At 41.1% G+C, this 14,993-nt stretch overlaps 2 protein-coding genes across 3 annotated transcripts in view; one reads left to right on the top strand and one right to left on the bottom strand.

The window, feature by feature from the left end:
* The window catches only part of LOC148022158 (beta-carotene isomerase D27, chloroplastic-like), a 96,759-nt gene that overhangs the window by 37,611 nt on the left and 44,155 nt on the right, over positions 1–14,993 (top strand). For both annotated transcript variants that reach the window (XM_087697797.1, XM_087697798.1), the window contains exon 2: positions 178–317. In XM_087697797.1, the coding sequence (XP_087553923.1) occupies positions 178–317 (140 nt within the window). The remainder of the gene's footprint in view (positions 1–177; positions 318–14,993) is intronic.
* LOC148022159 (uncharacterized) lies at positions 5,575–8,793 on the bottom strand. The gene has a single exon (XM_087697795.1). It carries the CDS (start codon positions 8,174–8,176, stop codon positions 6,236–6,238), a length of 1,941 nt encoding a protein of 646 aa, XP_087553921.1. The 5' UTR covers positions 8,177–8,793; the 3' UTR covers positions 5,575–6,235.

The following is a 14,993-nucleotide window of genomic DNA, read 5'->3' as shown; positions in this document are numbered from 1 at the left end:
TCCAGTCACCCTGTCTGACATCCAATAGCTGTGCGATTCTTGACTTTTAGTGAGTCTGATCAGTGAAATTTTAGTGATATTATGGCATGTCATGAGTTACTTTTCTTCCAGGCATCATGTTTCTGAATCTGCTTAACTTTCTATCATGGCAAATGTAAGGCAGATTTTTGGGTGCAGGAACATCTGCAAAAATTGAAGGTTATGAAGATTTTGTGGATGTCTCAAGAGAAGTGATGAAAGGTCGAAGTCCTGCTCAACAAAAAGAAGCTGTCCGCCAAGTCCTGCTCTCAATTCTACCACCAGGAGCACCAGCAACTGTAAAGATGCAAAATTTCACCTGTTATGGTTGGAATCACTTGCATGACTGGTGCATTAACTTCTGAAATTTGTTTTACTTATCCTAGTGTATTTAGTGGATTCAAAGCTCAACGGAAAAGTGATGGACCTTTTATATTGATGAATGTCATTCTTCAAGAACATAAATATGTATAATTTTGCAAGTTCGCACTGCTATCAGGTAATAATTAGGTTTTTCTTTGTTGTTAGTGGAGATGAATGCATCCAGATGTTGACATGTTTAGTTTCTCTGCAGGAGGCACCGTAATTGAGGAAGCAAATTTTTTTGAAATCCAGCTTCTACTGTAAAATTGTAGCTTGTGATTCTTATTAAACAACCAGATCCCACTGGAGGTATCTGGTTGAGCAGTCATCAAACATGTCAGAAGCATTAAAGTCCACCTGGGAGAGGCATCCATTGGCAAATGACATGGCTTCTTAAACCAGAGTAACAGAGTTGATTTCAAGAGGTGAACATTTAGCAGGATTCGAATTGTGAGTGTAAGGCTTAGAGCAATGGGCATGTGCAACAGATGTGCATTTTATCCTTTTCAGTTTAGCTTGAGCATGATCAACCAAGAAGAAGAAGTATAGAGAGTCATGCTATGAGGGAGTATGCATGGGTAGACATAGATCCAATTGTACAAAGTCTGGAATACCTGAAGTGTGGAAATCAGATTCTTTGGGAAATGCTTCCAGATGATGTTTGCTCTTGAAACATAACTTTCATATGCTCTAGCCTCTTGCGACTCTTCAATGGAGGTAGATCTATGACAATCAAGTTTTGATCAAGGATTCAGCAATGGATAGAAAGATGGATTTTCCTTGTCAATTAGAGAAATGCTAAGAAAGGAGTTTGTAAAGGCCCCATTCATGAACCCCTCTATTTGTCTCTATCTGAATATCGATAACCTTCGTGAAATTTTCGTCGAGTAAAAAGCCTTCCCAATGTGGGAAAGCTGATGTACGGAGAGACAATTCATCACAACCTTCTGAACATACCTGATATCCTGAGCGTACCTGCGATAACCATCAAGAAACAACATTGGTATGCTGCTTCATCAAGTACATCGTTGTGGCTATCGCTGCATGTGATCTTGCTGTGTCTTGACGTCATGCCGTGCGCATATCCTAGGAGCACCACTGTCAATGCCAAATCATTCTCTTCAGAAATGGGTCATGTTGCAATGGATGTGGCTATTGGTGCCCATGATCTTGCTGTGTGCTGAAGGTATCAAATGGTGGTGCTTGCATGTATGGTAGGAGCACCACTATCCATCTCCTAATCAGCCTGCTCCTCTGAAATAGGTGGATGCTGCAATGGATGGTAGGATAGGTTCTCCTTGGATGGGTATTGAAAGTCTGTCGTTTAATCAGGCATGATCATGCTGAGAAGGGCATTGTTTTGGAGGAGACTTGGCTTGTTAGGAATAGTTTTTCCACGAGCTCATTCACCACAATCTCTGCATCCACAGTAGGGACCCCTCTGCCATCACGATCCATGTGCTGATACCAATCCCAAAATATGTGGCCTATTGAACCGCAGTAAGTTGTGGAATGGTTGTAGTTAGCATTGTTGTTATGGTGACTGCCTGTTTGCTGCTGACTTTGGCTGCATCCCTATTACAACCTCTCGGATGATACCGTGACCTCTTTGTTCTTTGGAGTGTGGGCAGCACTCTTCTTGTGTAGCATACTGGTAAACTCGAAGGTGGGCAGCTTGTCTTGAACATTAATGGCAGTCTCCAATGTGGTGAAGGAATTTGGAACCTTTTGCATGATAAATTAGCTGAATGAACAAATCAGTAAGCTTTTACAATTGGTCAAACATGTTGAGCCCTTGAAATTTGAAATGCACAAGTTGCTCCTCTGATTGGTAGGAATGAAGATTGTGCATCCTAGCATACTTGTCCTTGAGATTGGTCCAGTGAGAATTTGCAATTTATTATTTTCTTGAGGAAGCAAAGACTTTCAAGGAAATGATAGTGATGAGGGTAGCTAGGGTTGCTTGGTTTGCAATCTCCTAGTGTTGGAGGGCTGCTCCATCATCCTAAAGGATCAGGAATTTCCCTTATTATGTCCCATTGTTGGTGCATCTTCAGGTGGGTCTTGATAGATCATTTCCAGTTAGAATAGACGTTGTTAGTCGATCTCATGTGAGGACAATGGAAACACATCTGATTATGTGTGCTAGGTATGCATTGAATAGGAAAGAAAAAAAGAGGCTTGTCGCAAAACAGAAGGTTGTTGGCTAAAATAACAATTTCAAGGCTGTGGGAAACTTTGCAATGAGGGAGTTCGCAAGGAAAAAGGCTGGTCAAGTGAGTGAAGGTAGTAGGATGGAACAACCTTGGTATTTACAATAAGATAATGTTCAATTGTTATTCTACAATTTGTAACTATTGAAATTTCCATAATATTTCATTTTTCAGCCCTGTATGAAATGTTGTTTGGGTGTTCTATGAAGTGTGCAGGACATCTATAAATTTTTGCAAGGTGTAGCTGATTCACCCTCTGTCCGGGCTGCCCAACACCAAAACACATATTTTTTGAATGTATTTACAAGTCTACAAGAGTTATGGAGTACTAGAGGTTCAATGGTTTTGATGATGTAGGAGTCTATGTATTCTTTAGAAGATAGGTATTCTTAGTTGTCAGATCGTTGTAGTGGGAAAATTAAGATAGAAGAGTAGAGGTATCTCACTATGATAGGTCTCAAAGATTAGATTAGCATTCTCCCCTTCTTGCTTCTCTACATATGTCTCACAAGGCATGTCATTCTGGCCATTGTATAACGGATATAGTACCCTCTATCTAGATATTGGTTCTTCCTTTATTACCACAAGAAGATTGGCTTGATGGGTTGAACTATTCCCTTTGACCTTGCAAAGTGGAGTGCATTCTTAACACCTTTGATCTACGGTCTTTTGTTACCCTTATTCTTGGACTAGTGGAGGATCCCAAGTTTGGTTCTTCGATGGACTAAGTTGACTTACGGGATTAGCTCAACTCTCGAACCTGATCTTTTTTCTTAATGAGCCTATATGATTTTGTTGTAAACGCCCCTAACAACGTAGTATGCTTAACAATTATGATATTTGCTTGTTTTCGAGATTTAATATAAAAGAGAATGAACACTTAAAGTTGAAAATGAAAATTACTCACAAAATTACAGCCATGAAAATGTAAAAGTAATGGAGACAAGATTGAGGGTTGAAGATGGGCAACCCCCCCCCGAAGGAATGTATTTCTGCTCAACCCAAGTCCCTTAGGGAAGAGCTCAGTTACAATCAACCTGAGAGTGAGAAGAAGTAATTCTCACTCTCACAAGATCATGCAAAGATGTACAAACACACATGCATTATCTATTATGCAATGATAAGAACTGATTTCTTTACAGTATGAGAGAAGAAAAAGGGGAATTCAGCCTTTCTCCATCGTTGATCAGCAGTACATGGATAGGGCTTGCTTCTTGTAGCTAAAATGGAAGAAAGAGCTCGAGAAGGAGGTGCTGTAATGAATTTACAGGCTTGCTGTCTTGTAAAACAACAGTGATAGAAGAGGGAATATGGAGGAATTTGATAATGGAGAAGTGGGGGATGATGATGGGGATGGATGGGGCCAGTTTCTGGCTATCTGTGGGTTCTTTACATGAGTTTACAGCAAAGAAAAATGATGCTCAATGAAGAAAAACGAGCTCTTATTTATAGGAGAGGGGAGAGCTAGTACAAAAGGGGAAAGTGGAGTAGCACAAGACAAGTGTCCAGCCACATGTCATGAGATGTGACAAGTGATGGGACACTTGGAAACTTGTGTGACAAGTGTCTTGACACTTGTCTCTTCTCTATGGCCTTCCTTTTTGGGTTGAATACTGTCAAGAATAGAAACAACCAAATTTAGTAAGCACAGTCAGAGTACAGAACTTACTATTTTTAGAATGACATCCCTATTTTTTAGGACTAGCATTTTTAGGCTAATTCGAGGCTCCTAAATTTTAGGGACCTCCTAAAATTTAGGGATCTCCTAAAATTTAGGGACCCCCCAATATGGGTGTCATATGAAAGCTTTTTCCGTGTACATCGCAAAAATGGTATCCGAATCTTCATGTGACTTTCCTATGCAAAGAAATGTGCATTTCAAGCTTTCAGCCCACACATGCACATTATACATGCATTTCATGATCATGCCATCTTGTTGATTGTAACTGTCTGTTCTAGTGGATCTAGCCCACACTTCAAGGCATCAATCCTTTCTGTGTGCGAGTCTAACCCTGATATGCGTGAGTTCTAGTCACAGGCGCCCAATCGGGTCATATAGGTGAAAGTGTGAACTATCTTTTCTCTAACCCACCGCGTGGGTCCACCATAACCTGTGACCACTCATCAGTGGCCAGCTCCAATGCACTTTTCTTTATATCTAATTAGTGCAAAGGAAATAAATTTAATAAATCATTATATAGACAAATTAATGAAAAAGGATACAAATTCTGTTTCTATAGAGTTGTGACAGCCCTCTGGCTTTTATTCAGCTGTCCTCAGCTGAAAAGCTTCTTGATATTGCTATAGAATATTTGGGTAATCCTTCATGAATTTTTCATCTACCCACTGTGCATCTGTTGTGGGTAGATTCTTGAATTTTAGTAAGAATTTTCGTGTCACAAGGCCACTTCTCGTGGTTCGATCCTTGAGAAACAAAATCTTTTCAGGTTCCAAGAGTTGCTCTGTTTCTTCAACTTCTGGGGGATCTTCAGTAATGGGTTCCTTTGGTTCTGGTCCTATGTAAGGTTTTAGCAAACTTACATGAAAAGCGTTGTGTATTTTCCAATGAGCAGGAAGCTCAAGTCGATAAGAAACTTCATTTATTTTCTCAATCACTTTGAAGGGTCCAAAGTATCTACTGGAGAGCTTTGGAAAAGATGAATTTTGACCAGAACCTTGTTTGAGCCTGCTTTTATCAAACTTTAGCAAGACATATTGACCTTTTTCAAAAGCCAAAGGTCTTCTTCGTTTATCTGCTTGCTTCTTTTGTCGCTCTTGGGCAACTTTGATAGTGGCTCGAACTTGATCCACTGCGGTTTTTAAATCTGAAGCAAACTCATCAGCAGCAAAAATCTTATCTTTAGTGCGAATAATTGGAGGGGGAATCACTTTACCATGTACTATTTCCATAGAAACATGAAACGGGGAACGGGAACGGGGAACGGGAACGGGGACGGAGATGGGAACGCCAAACCTAGGGAACGGGGACGTGGGAACGGGAACGGCATTTAAAAAATCAAAATTCATGAAAAAAAATTAATATTTCACTGATAATCCATGTGGACTCTGGGAGTCTGGAGTGTTAAAACTTAAAACCAAGGTATATAATCCACAAGGACAAATCATTTTAAGTTTTAAGTTTTAACTTTAAGATATCATGCATTATTCTAAAACTACTCATTAGAAATTGAATTGCAACTTACAAGGCTCAAGAGGTAAGCTATTCAATTATAAATAATAAAATCCATAATACATATGCCAAAAATCATAAATGATAAAACAATGAACAATGAACTAAACTTAAAAGTCTTAGCTAAAAGAACATGCCTATGGTACCATTGCCAAAAAACTTAAAAGATTACAAATATGAAATTGAAGTCTAATCTTTGAAAGAACATGCTCATTGCCCCAAAAAAGACTGCAAATATAAAGTCTAATCTCTAGACTAAAGCAAAATGCGGCATGCCGCATGCCAAAATAGCCCAAAGGGCAACTGCAAGACTGCAAGACTCAAGTACAAGTATAATATCGACATGGCACAACTGTCAACAACCCAAGTGTCACAGTGTCATCAATGATCATAATATCATATATAATGTAAATGTGTCATGTATCATGAGACTCGTGATAAGTAAGCTAAATCAAAGATCATGATGGGGCTCTGAGGCTGCTCTAGCCACTCCTGAAGTGCCAGCCTCATCATCATGTGTACCATGAATTGCTGCATCTCCCTCAACATCAGCATGTGTCTCCTCTTCTTGCTGCATCTCCCACTCTGTGAATGGATCAGGCTTTGTTGTCATACTGTTACATAGCATCCTCAAATTAGCACTAACGAATACTAGATCGTTTGCCCTCTCCACACCAAGACGGTTCCTCTTCTTTGAAGCAATGTGAGCGTAGGTACTCCACAATTGCTCCAAACAAGAGGAGCTAACTGACTGACTCAAAATATGGATGGCTAGTTGCTGCAACTCAGGACCATCCGAACCATAGTCCTTCCACCACAAAGCTGCCCCAATCTTACAGCGATCCTCCTGTGCATCCCCACAACCAAAAGAACCCCGAAAGGTCCTATAACATGAAAGCTGATCTCTGATCTTTCGTCTAGTGCCATGATCAGGCACTAGACGAGACAATATAAGTCTCCATGCATCCATAACCTCACTGTCATTCTCTTGACCCTTGCCCTGGAACTCAGGATCCACAACAAATGCAGCTGCATGCATGGGTGAGCTATAGGAGTTCCACCTCGTCACAACTAAATGGTGTATTTCCTCATACGCCTCATCATTTGGTACCAACTCCTGCAACTTTTCATTCAACCTGTCCATAGCCTCATATACCTTGCCAATGCAAGGTTGCATAGCATCCATAACCCTCAATAAATGTACAATGGGTGATACCATAGCATCTATCAGCTTTACATCATCCCAAAAAGTGGAGTTATTTGCTTTCTCCAAGCATAAGATACCTGTAGGAGTATCTGCCAATGTTGATGAGGTAAACTCATCACTAAGAAATAACTGCCTCAAGGCACCACTGCATTCTCTTAACCTGCCTAGCATCAAGAAGTTAAAGGCAAATCTGGTATCAGAGTATTTTAAAAGTGTCTTCTTCGACCGCAAAGAAAAGTGATGGCGAAGAAATTGGTGGTTCAAAACAAAGCTAACCATTTGAGCTCCTTGCTCTATGACAGGTGCAATCCATGACAGGTTACCAATATCCTTTAGTAGGTTGTTCAAGCAATGAGCCATACAATATGAAACTGTGATATGTGGATAATATCCCTGAATAATAGCACCTGCTGCCCTATTTGCAGGCTCTCCATCTGCAACAAATCCCACAACATGCTCTGGGCCAATAAGCTCAACACCTGTAACCCACTCTGCTGCAAGTACATCTGCTGACTTTCCTGTCCCCGATGCATCATGTGAAGATATAAAATACATTTCCCCACGAGAATAAGCAACCATACCATGAATGGATCGCTTGCGTGTATCACTCCAACCATCAGCAATCAAGGAAACTCCATTTTTAGCCCACATGCTCTTTCTAGTCACTGCTGCTTGCTCAACAAGGCGCTTTTCCTTGTCGAGCAAAGTGGTGCGTAAGGTCTCTGATGATGGAGGTACATACGAAGGGCCATACTCACCAATCTTCTTGCACATCAATTTAAAATACTCTGACCTGGCTGCACGAAACTGAATGTGGTCATGATAAAAAAAACGTGCCACTGATGTATCCACCTCTTCCTTCTTCTTGGGATCCCAACTAGCATCAAGTGTGCTTTGTCTACGTGCAACATGTGGCGTTGTTGATGCCATGGCCGATGCAATGCCTGTAGTAGGTGTGGAGGTAGCACTTCCTGATACTGACCCTGCTCTAGATGCATCTGATGGGGATGGTGTCACAAAAGTTGCAGGGTCAACTGCAACACGTCGTGGTCTAGATGCAAGATAAGCTTGTTGACCTGCTACACGGTTACGAAGCTCCCTTTGCTTCTCCAAGGTCACATTTGGACAAAACTGCACCTCTGAATTTGGCTCATGTAGGAGATGAGCTCGGACCTGATTATGCATAAATATTAAAATTTAAAATGGAACAAGTGGCAATTGGTAGTTCATATTCTAATATTTAAGTAACTTTGAAAAATTAAAATCAATAAAAATTTGAAATACAAATGCTCGGCTCAATGGATTACCTTGTTTGCTCCACTAGTTCGCTTGTATGGGCAAAGCTTGCAAGTCCATGGTCGAGATCCTCCACCACTCAAAGGGCGGTCAGCATTTACTTCTTCCCACCATGACCAATCATCAGACCTTCTTCCTCGACCACCAACCCGACGAGCGGGGCGGGAAGATGAAGCCATTTATGATTTCAGGCTGAAAATTGAAGGCCTTAGGTTAAAGAGTCGAGAGAAGGAAAATTTGAAGGCTGAAAATGGATTATTGAAGGCTCGAGATAAGGGAGAAGGCTCAAGAGTCAAGACTCACTCAAGAGTCGAGAGAGAAGGGAAAGGGAGAGAAGGGAGAAGAAGAAGAAGGTTCATGGAAGAAGGAAGAAGAGAAGGGAGAAGTGAAGAGAAGTTAGAAGGAAGAAGAGAAGGTAGAAGGAAGAAGAGAAGGAAGAGAAGAAAGAATAAGAAGAGAAAGAAAAAGAAGGAAGAGAAGGAAGAGGTTGGAGGTGGGAGGAGAAAGAAGAGAAAGAAGAAGAAGGAAGAGAGGGAAGAGAAGGAAGAAGGTGGCTGGGCCTAGGGCAGGAAGAACTGGGCCAGGCTGAGGCGGGAGCAGGCTGCAGGAGAAATGGGCCAGGCGGGTGCAGGCAGGAGCAGGCGGGACGCAGGCGGGAGCAGACGGAATGCAGGCGGGAGCAGACGGAACAGCGCGGGCGCGGGAAAAAACTAGGCGCAGGCACTTGCTACGTGGCGTTCCCTGTCACGTTTCAGACAGGGAACGCAGCAGGGAACGCAGCAGGGAACGCGTTCCCTGCTGCGTTCCCTGTCTGAAACATGACAGGGAACGTTCCGTTTTTGGGAAACGCGGTCCGAGCCGGAAACATGCCGGGGACGGCGATTCTGCGTGCCGGGGGGCCGTTCCGGCCGTTTCCTGTCACTATGACTATTTCATTTGGAGCTTTCCCTGTGGATGAGTGCACTGTATTGTTGTAAGCAAACTCCAATAATGGAAGATATTTCTCCCATTGTGACTTATGTTCACTAACATAAGCTTTCAACATATCCAAAAGAGTGAGATTCATCACCTCTGTTTGGCCGTCAGTTTGAGGATGAAAAGCTGAGGAGAACTTTAAAGTGGTTCCCAAATTCTCAAATAAAGCACGCCAAAAGTTACTTGTGAATTTGGAGTCTCTATCTGAAATGATCTCAGAAGGCATACCATGTAATCGGAAGATATGTTGAATGAAAAGTCTTGCAGCTTGTGCGGATTTCAATGTTTTATGACATGGAATAAAATGTGATTGTTTGCTGAATCTATCAATTATGACCCAAATCATATCATGACCTTGAGGTGTTCTTGGAATACCTGAGATGAAATCCATTGTGATAGATTCCCATGGATCTTTGGGCAATGGAAGAGGTTGCAACAATCCTGGAATCTTCTGCCTATCATATTTGGATTTTTGGCATACCAGACAAGCCTCGATGAAGTTATGTGTATCTTTTCGTAATGTTGGCCAACAAAAGTAGCGCTCAATTGCACTTAGAGTGGCTGCCCTCCCTCTATGCCCTGCATAAGGGGGTTCATGACTTTCTTTAAGCACCTTTTGTCGAATAGGAAGAGTGACACAAAGGCGATTGTTCATGAGAAGGTAACCGTCTTTGATGGAATAATCTGGATGAGAACCTCCTTGCTGTAAAATTTGACCAAATTGCTGCAAAATCAGTATCTTCATCATAAGTATTCTTCATCGTTTGAAAATCTTCATGATGAGCCACTGTAATAGTTGCAATGCGAGGCACTCTAGAAAGTGCATCAGCAACTACATTTTGTTTCCTTGGAGTGTACATAATTTGAAAATGAAACATAGACAAGAAATTTTCCCATCTTGCATGTTTCTCCTGCAAATGCTTTTGAGTCTTGAAATACTTGAAGCTTTGATGATCGGTTTTAATAAGGAATTCATTGCCTAAAAGATAATGTTTCCATATCTTTAAAGCATGAACCACTGCTAAGAGCTCCTTTTCATAAATGTCATACCTTTTCTCCACATCATTTAGACGGCGGCTTTCAAAGGCTACGGCATGGCCTTCTTGATTTAGCACTGCACCAATACAATCACCGCAAGCATCTGCTTCCACTACAAATGGTTTTACCAGATCTGGAATGATAAGAACAGGTCCAGAAGTAAGAGCTGTTTTCAGCCTTGTGAAGGCTGCCTTCTCTTTTTCCTTCCATTGGAAAGAGATCTTCTTCTTTGTAAGGTCATGAAGTGGAGAAGCCATATGTGCAAAATGCTTGATGAAGCGGTGGTAATAAGAACATAAGCCAAGAAACGATCGCACCTCATGTACATCACGAAGATGAGGCCATTCTTGGATTATCCTGATCTTTTCAGGATCCATCTAAATCCCTTCAGAAGAGATGACATGCCCAAGGTAATTTATTTTATGCATGAAAAATTCACTCTTTTTACCATTTACCAAGAGTTGATTTTGTTGTAGTAATTGTAGAACAATTTCCAAGTGTTGATGATGCTCCTCTTCATTCTTGCTAAAGACAAGAATATCATCAAAGAAAGTACCGACATATTGTCGATGCTCTCTAAAGATGCGCTCCATCATTCGATTAAAGGTGGCTGGTGTATTGGTTAATCCGAAAGGAACCACCAAGAATTCATAAAGACCGTATAAAGTGCGGAAAGCAGTTTTGTGTACATCTTGTGGTATTACCCTAATTTGATGATAACCACTCTTTAGATCAATGCGGCTGAAAACCTTTGAGCCTCCTAGACGATCCAAAATGTCGTCAATTCTGGGAATAGGAACCCGATTCTTCACAGTGATTTTGTTGAGGGCTCGATAATCAATGCACATCCTGAATGTGCCATCTTTCTTTTGAACGAGAAAAACCGGTGAACAAAATGGTGAGCTACTTGGCCTAATTAGCCCACGGTTGAGTAGGTCTTCGACTTGCTTTCTGATTTCTTCTTGTTGAGGACGGCTCACACGGTATGGCGCTATATTAGGAGGAGAACTACCCGGAATAATATCAATATGATGGTCTTCTGGCCTTTCTGGGGGAAGCTGATAAGGAAGATCTTCCGAAAAACAATCTTTATACTTTTCCAAGAGCTGAAGTTGCTCTTGGTTTTTAGCATTCATATTATCTTTTACATCAATGACATAAAGCAGACAACATTGAACACAATCCTTAATTGCTCTAGAGACTTGCATATGGCTTACCATAGGTATGGTGTCTCCAGAAACTCCAGCTTGGATCTCGTACTTCTTGCCTTTTTTGGTGAGTTCTACCTTCTTTTTCTGAGAGAAGATGGTTGAATCTACTCTATGATTCCAGGGCATGCCAAGAATCACATCGCAACCATCAAGGTCTCCGATACAGAAGGTATCTTCGTCACTGTAGCCTTGAATTTGAAACTTGAGCTTGCCAATGTAGGGTATCACAGTCTTCACTGTGTCACCTTCATCAGCATTCAAAGCTTGGCGAACTTCTGCCGGAGTGTCCATCTCTTCATTATTTAATCCAAGCTCTTTAGCTAATTGCAAGGAAATGATATTTTCATTCGCCCCAAGATCTATCAAGAATAGTGCTTGCTTACCTTGCAACTGTCCCCAAGCTTTTAATAATTTGCGCGTCTCTGGAGTGTGAGTTGTGTTTGCAACTACATCACTGATAGCATTGATTTTCACTGGCGACTTAGGCTTGTTGTCAGAAACCTTGCTTTGTCCCTTGTTTGGATATTGCTTCGCTATGTGGCCTGTTTGTCCACATTTAAAGCACTTCCCTTCTTTCATGAAGCGTTGCTTTTTTTCTTCGGAAAGCTGCTTTGCTTGTGGGTATAGATTGGAGCGAAATTGAGGAGCATTAGGAGCTGCATAGGGCTTCATCTTCTTTTGATTTGATGGCTGCTTTTGCCACTGTTTTTGTCCTTCATTTGGGGCTGAATACTCCTCATCATCAGCTACTCTCTTCTTATCATTCTTTTGGAATGATTTGTTGCCATTGTGCTCCATTTCCGATGTCTCAGCATGGTCAATGAGTTCCCTGAGACTAGAACAATGATAATGATTAAGAGCAGTACGAAGTTTAAAATGCAAACCTCCTTGAAACTTCCTAAGCTTTTCCGAACTGCTGATCTTCTTGAAATGTTGGACCTTCAAAAGTAGCTCCCAAAATCTCTTGGTATAGTCAGCAAGTGACTCATTTTTCCTTTGCCAAAGCCGATCCCATTCCATTTTTACATCTCTTTTGAAATGAACAGGAAGAAATTGGCTTTGTATCAGGCGAACAAAGGACCGCCATGATTTTGGGGCAGCATGATCATATTCCAACCCCATCCACCAAGTATGGGCTAAGTCGGTTAAATGTAAAGCTGCAAACTTAATCTTTTCTTTTTCTTTATACTTGTCACGACCAAACAAAATTTGAAATTGACGAATAAACTTCAGAAGAAGATCAGGATTTCGGGAACCATCATACATACTGAACTTGATCTTCTTTTCAAGTTGAGATAGTGACTTAGTCTTCTTCTTATTCTTATTCTTTCGTCCATGCTCGGATCTTGAGGTTGAAGATGATGAAGTGCTTGATGGGGATGAAGATGGAGACGAGGGTGAAGAATGTCGACGCCTTTGACGATGATGAGGTCTTCCACGAGAAGGGTGTGACTCTTCATTACTAGAAGAGGATCCATCAGAATAGGCGCCAGATGACTTTGAAGAAGAGGATGAGCTTCGACGCGATCTCTTTCTTTGTCTTGAAGTAGAATGGGACTGCCTCTTAGAAGTAGTTGGACTTCTTGATCGGCTCCTTTCATTGGTATGGCTTTGTCTTCTTGAAGTAGATGGGCTTCTTTCCTTGAATTCTTTGGGATTCTCAACTTTTTCTAGTTTGAAAAGTTGCTCACGAATTTATTGATTCTCCTCTCTAAGACTTTGAATGGCTTGAAGTATAGCACTTGATTGATCCATTGAGACTAAAGAAAAAGAAAATGCTCAAGCACTCAATGGAAGGGCTGAAAACAAACAAACTTATAGTTGTAAGCACTACCAGTGTTGGGGGTGAGGACCGAGCCAAAGCTCTGATACCACTGTAAACGCCCCAAACAACGTAGTATGCTTAACAATTATGATATTTGCTTGTTTTCGAGATTTAATATAAAAGAGAATGAACACTTAAAGTTGAAAATGAAAATTACTCACAAAATTACAGCCATGAAAATGTAAAAGTAATGGAGACAAGGTTGAGGGTTGAAGATGGGCAACCCCCCCCGAAGGAATATATTTCTGCTCAACCCAAGTCCCTTAGGGAAGAGCTCAGTTACAATCAACCTGAGAGTGAGAAGAAGTAATTCTCACTCTCACAAGATCATGCAAAGATGTATAAACACACATGCATTATCTATTATGCAATGATAAGAACTGATTTCTTTACAGTATGAGAGAAGAAAAAGGGGAATTCAGCCTTTCTCCATCGTTGATCAGCAGTACATGGATAGGGCTTGCTTCTTGTAGCTAAAATGGAAGAAAGAGCTCGAGAAGGAGGTGCTGTAATGAATTTACAGGCTTGCTGTCTTGTAAAACAACAGTGATAGAAGAGGGAATATGGAGGAATTTGATAATGGAGAAGTGGGGGATGATGATGGGGATGGATGGGGCCAGTTTCTGGCTATCTGTGGGTTCTTTACATGAGTTTACAGCAAAGAAAAATGATGCTCAATGAAGAAAAACGAGCTCTTATTTATAGGAGAGGGGAGAGCTAGTACAAAAGGGGAAAGTGGAGTAGCACAAGACAAGTGTCCAGTCACATGTCATGAGATGTGACAAGTGATGGGACACTTGGAAACTTGTGTGACAAGTGTCTTGACACTTGTCTCTTCTCTATGGCCTTCCTTTTTGGGTTGAATACTGTCAAGAATAGAAACAACCAAATTTAGTAAGCACAGTCAGAGTACAGAACTTACTATTTTTAGAATGACATCCCTATTTTTTAGGACTAGCATTTTTAGGCTAATTCGAGGCTCCTAAATTTTAGGGACCTCCTAAAATTTAGGGATCTCCTAAAATTTAGGGACCCCCCAATATGGGTGTCATATGAAAGCTTTTTCCGTGTACATCGCAAAAATGGTATCCGAATCTTCATGTGACTTTCCTATGCAAAGAAATGTACATTTCAAGCTTTCAGCCCACACATGCACATTATACATGCATTTCATGATCATGCCATTTTGTTGATTGTAACTGTCTGTTCTAGTGGATCTAGCCCACACTTCAAGGCATCAATCCTTTCTGTGTGCGAGTCTAACCCTGATATGCGTGAGTTCTAGTCACAGGCGCCCAATCGGGTCATATAGGTGGAAGTGTGAACTATCTTTTCTCTAACCCACCGCGTGGGTCCACCATAACCTGTGACCACTCATCAGTGGCCAGCTCCAATGCACTTTTCTTTATATCTAATTAGTGCAAAGGAAATAAATTTAATAAATCATTATATAGACAAATTAATGAAAAAGGATACAAATTCTGTTTCTATAGAGTTGTGACATTTGTTCTTATCCATGTGTGTAAGCTTTGTACAGTTGTGGTGGTATGAAGGAAGCTCTTTTCTCTCAACCATTAGAAGACCTTTGCCCACCGTATTAACCTAGAGGAGAAACTTAGGATGCTCTTTGTTGATGACACTCCTTTTGTAAAGGATC

This window comes from Lygodium microphyllum, chromosome 17, assembly GCF_053477565.2.
Source record: "Lygodium microphyllum isolate KBCC chromosome 17, Lygodium_microphyllum_v1.1.10, whole genome shotgun sequence".
In the NCBI taxonomy this organism is placed as follows: domain Eukaryota; kingdom Viridiplantae; phylum Streptophyta; class Polypodiopsida; order Schizaeales; family Lygodiaceae; genus Lygodium; species Lygodium microphyllum.
This window is presented reverse-complemented; position numbering and strand designations above follow the sequence as displayed.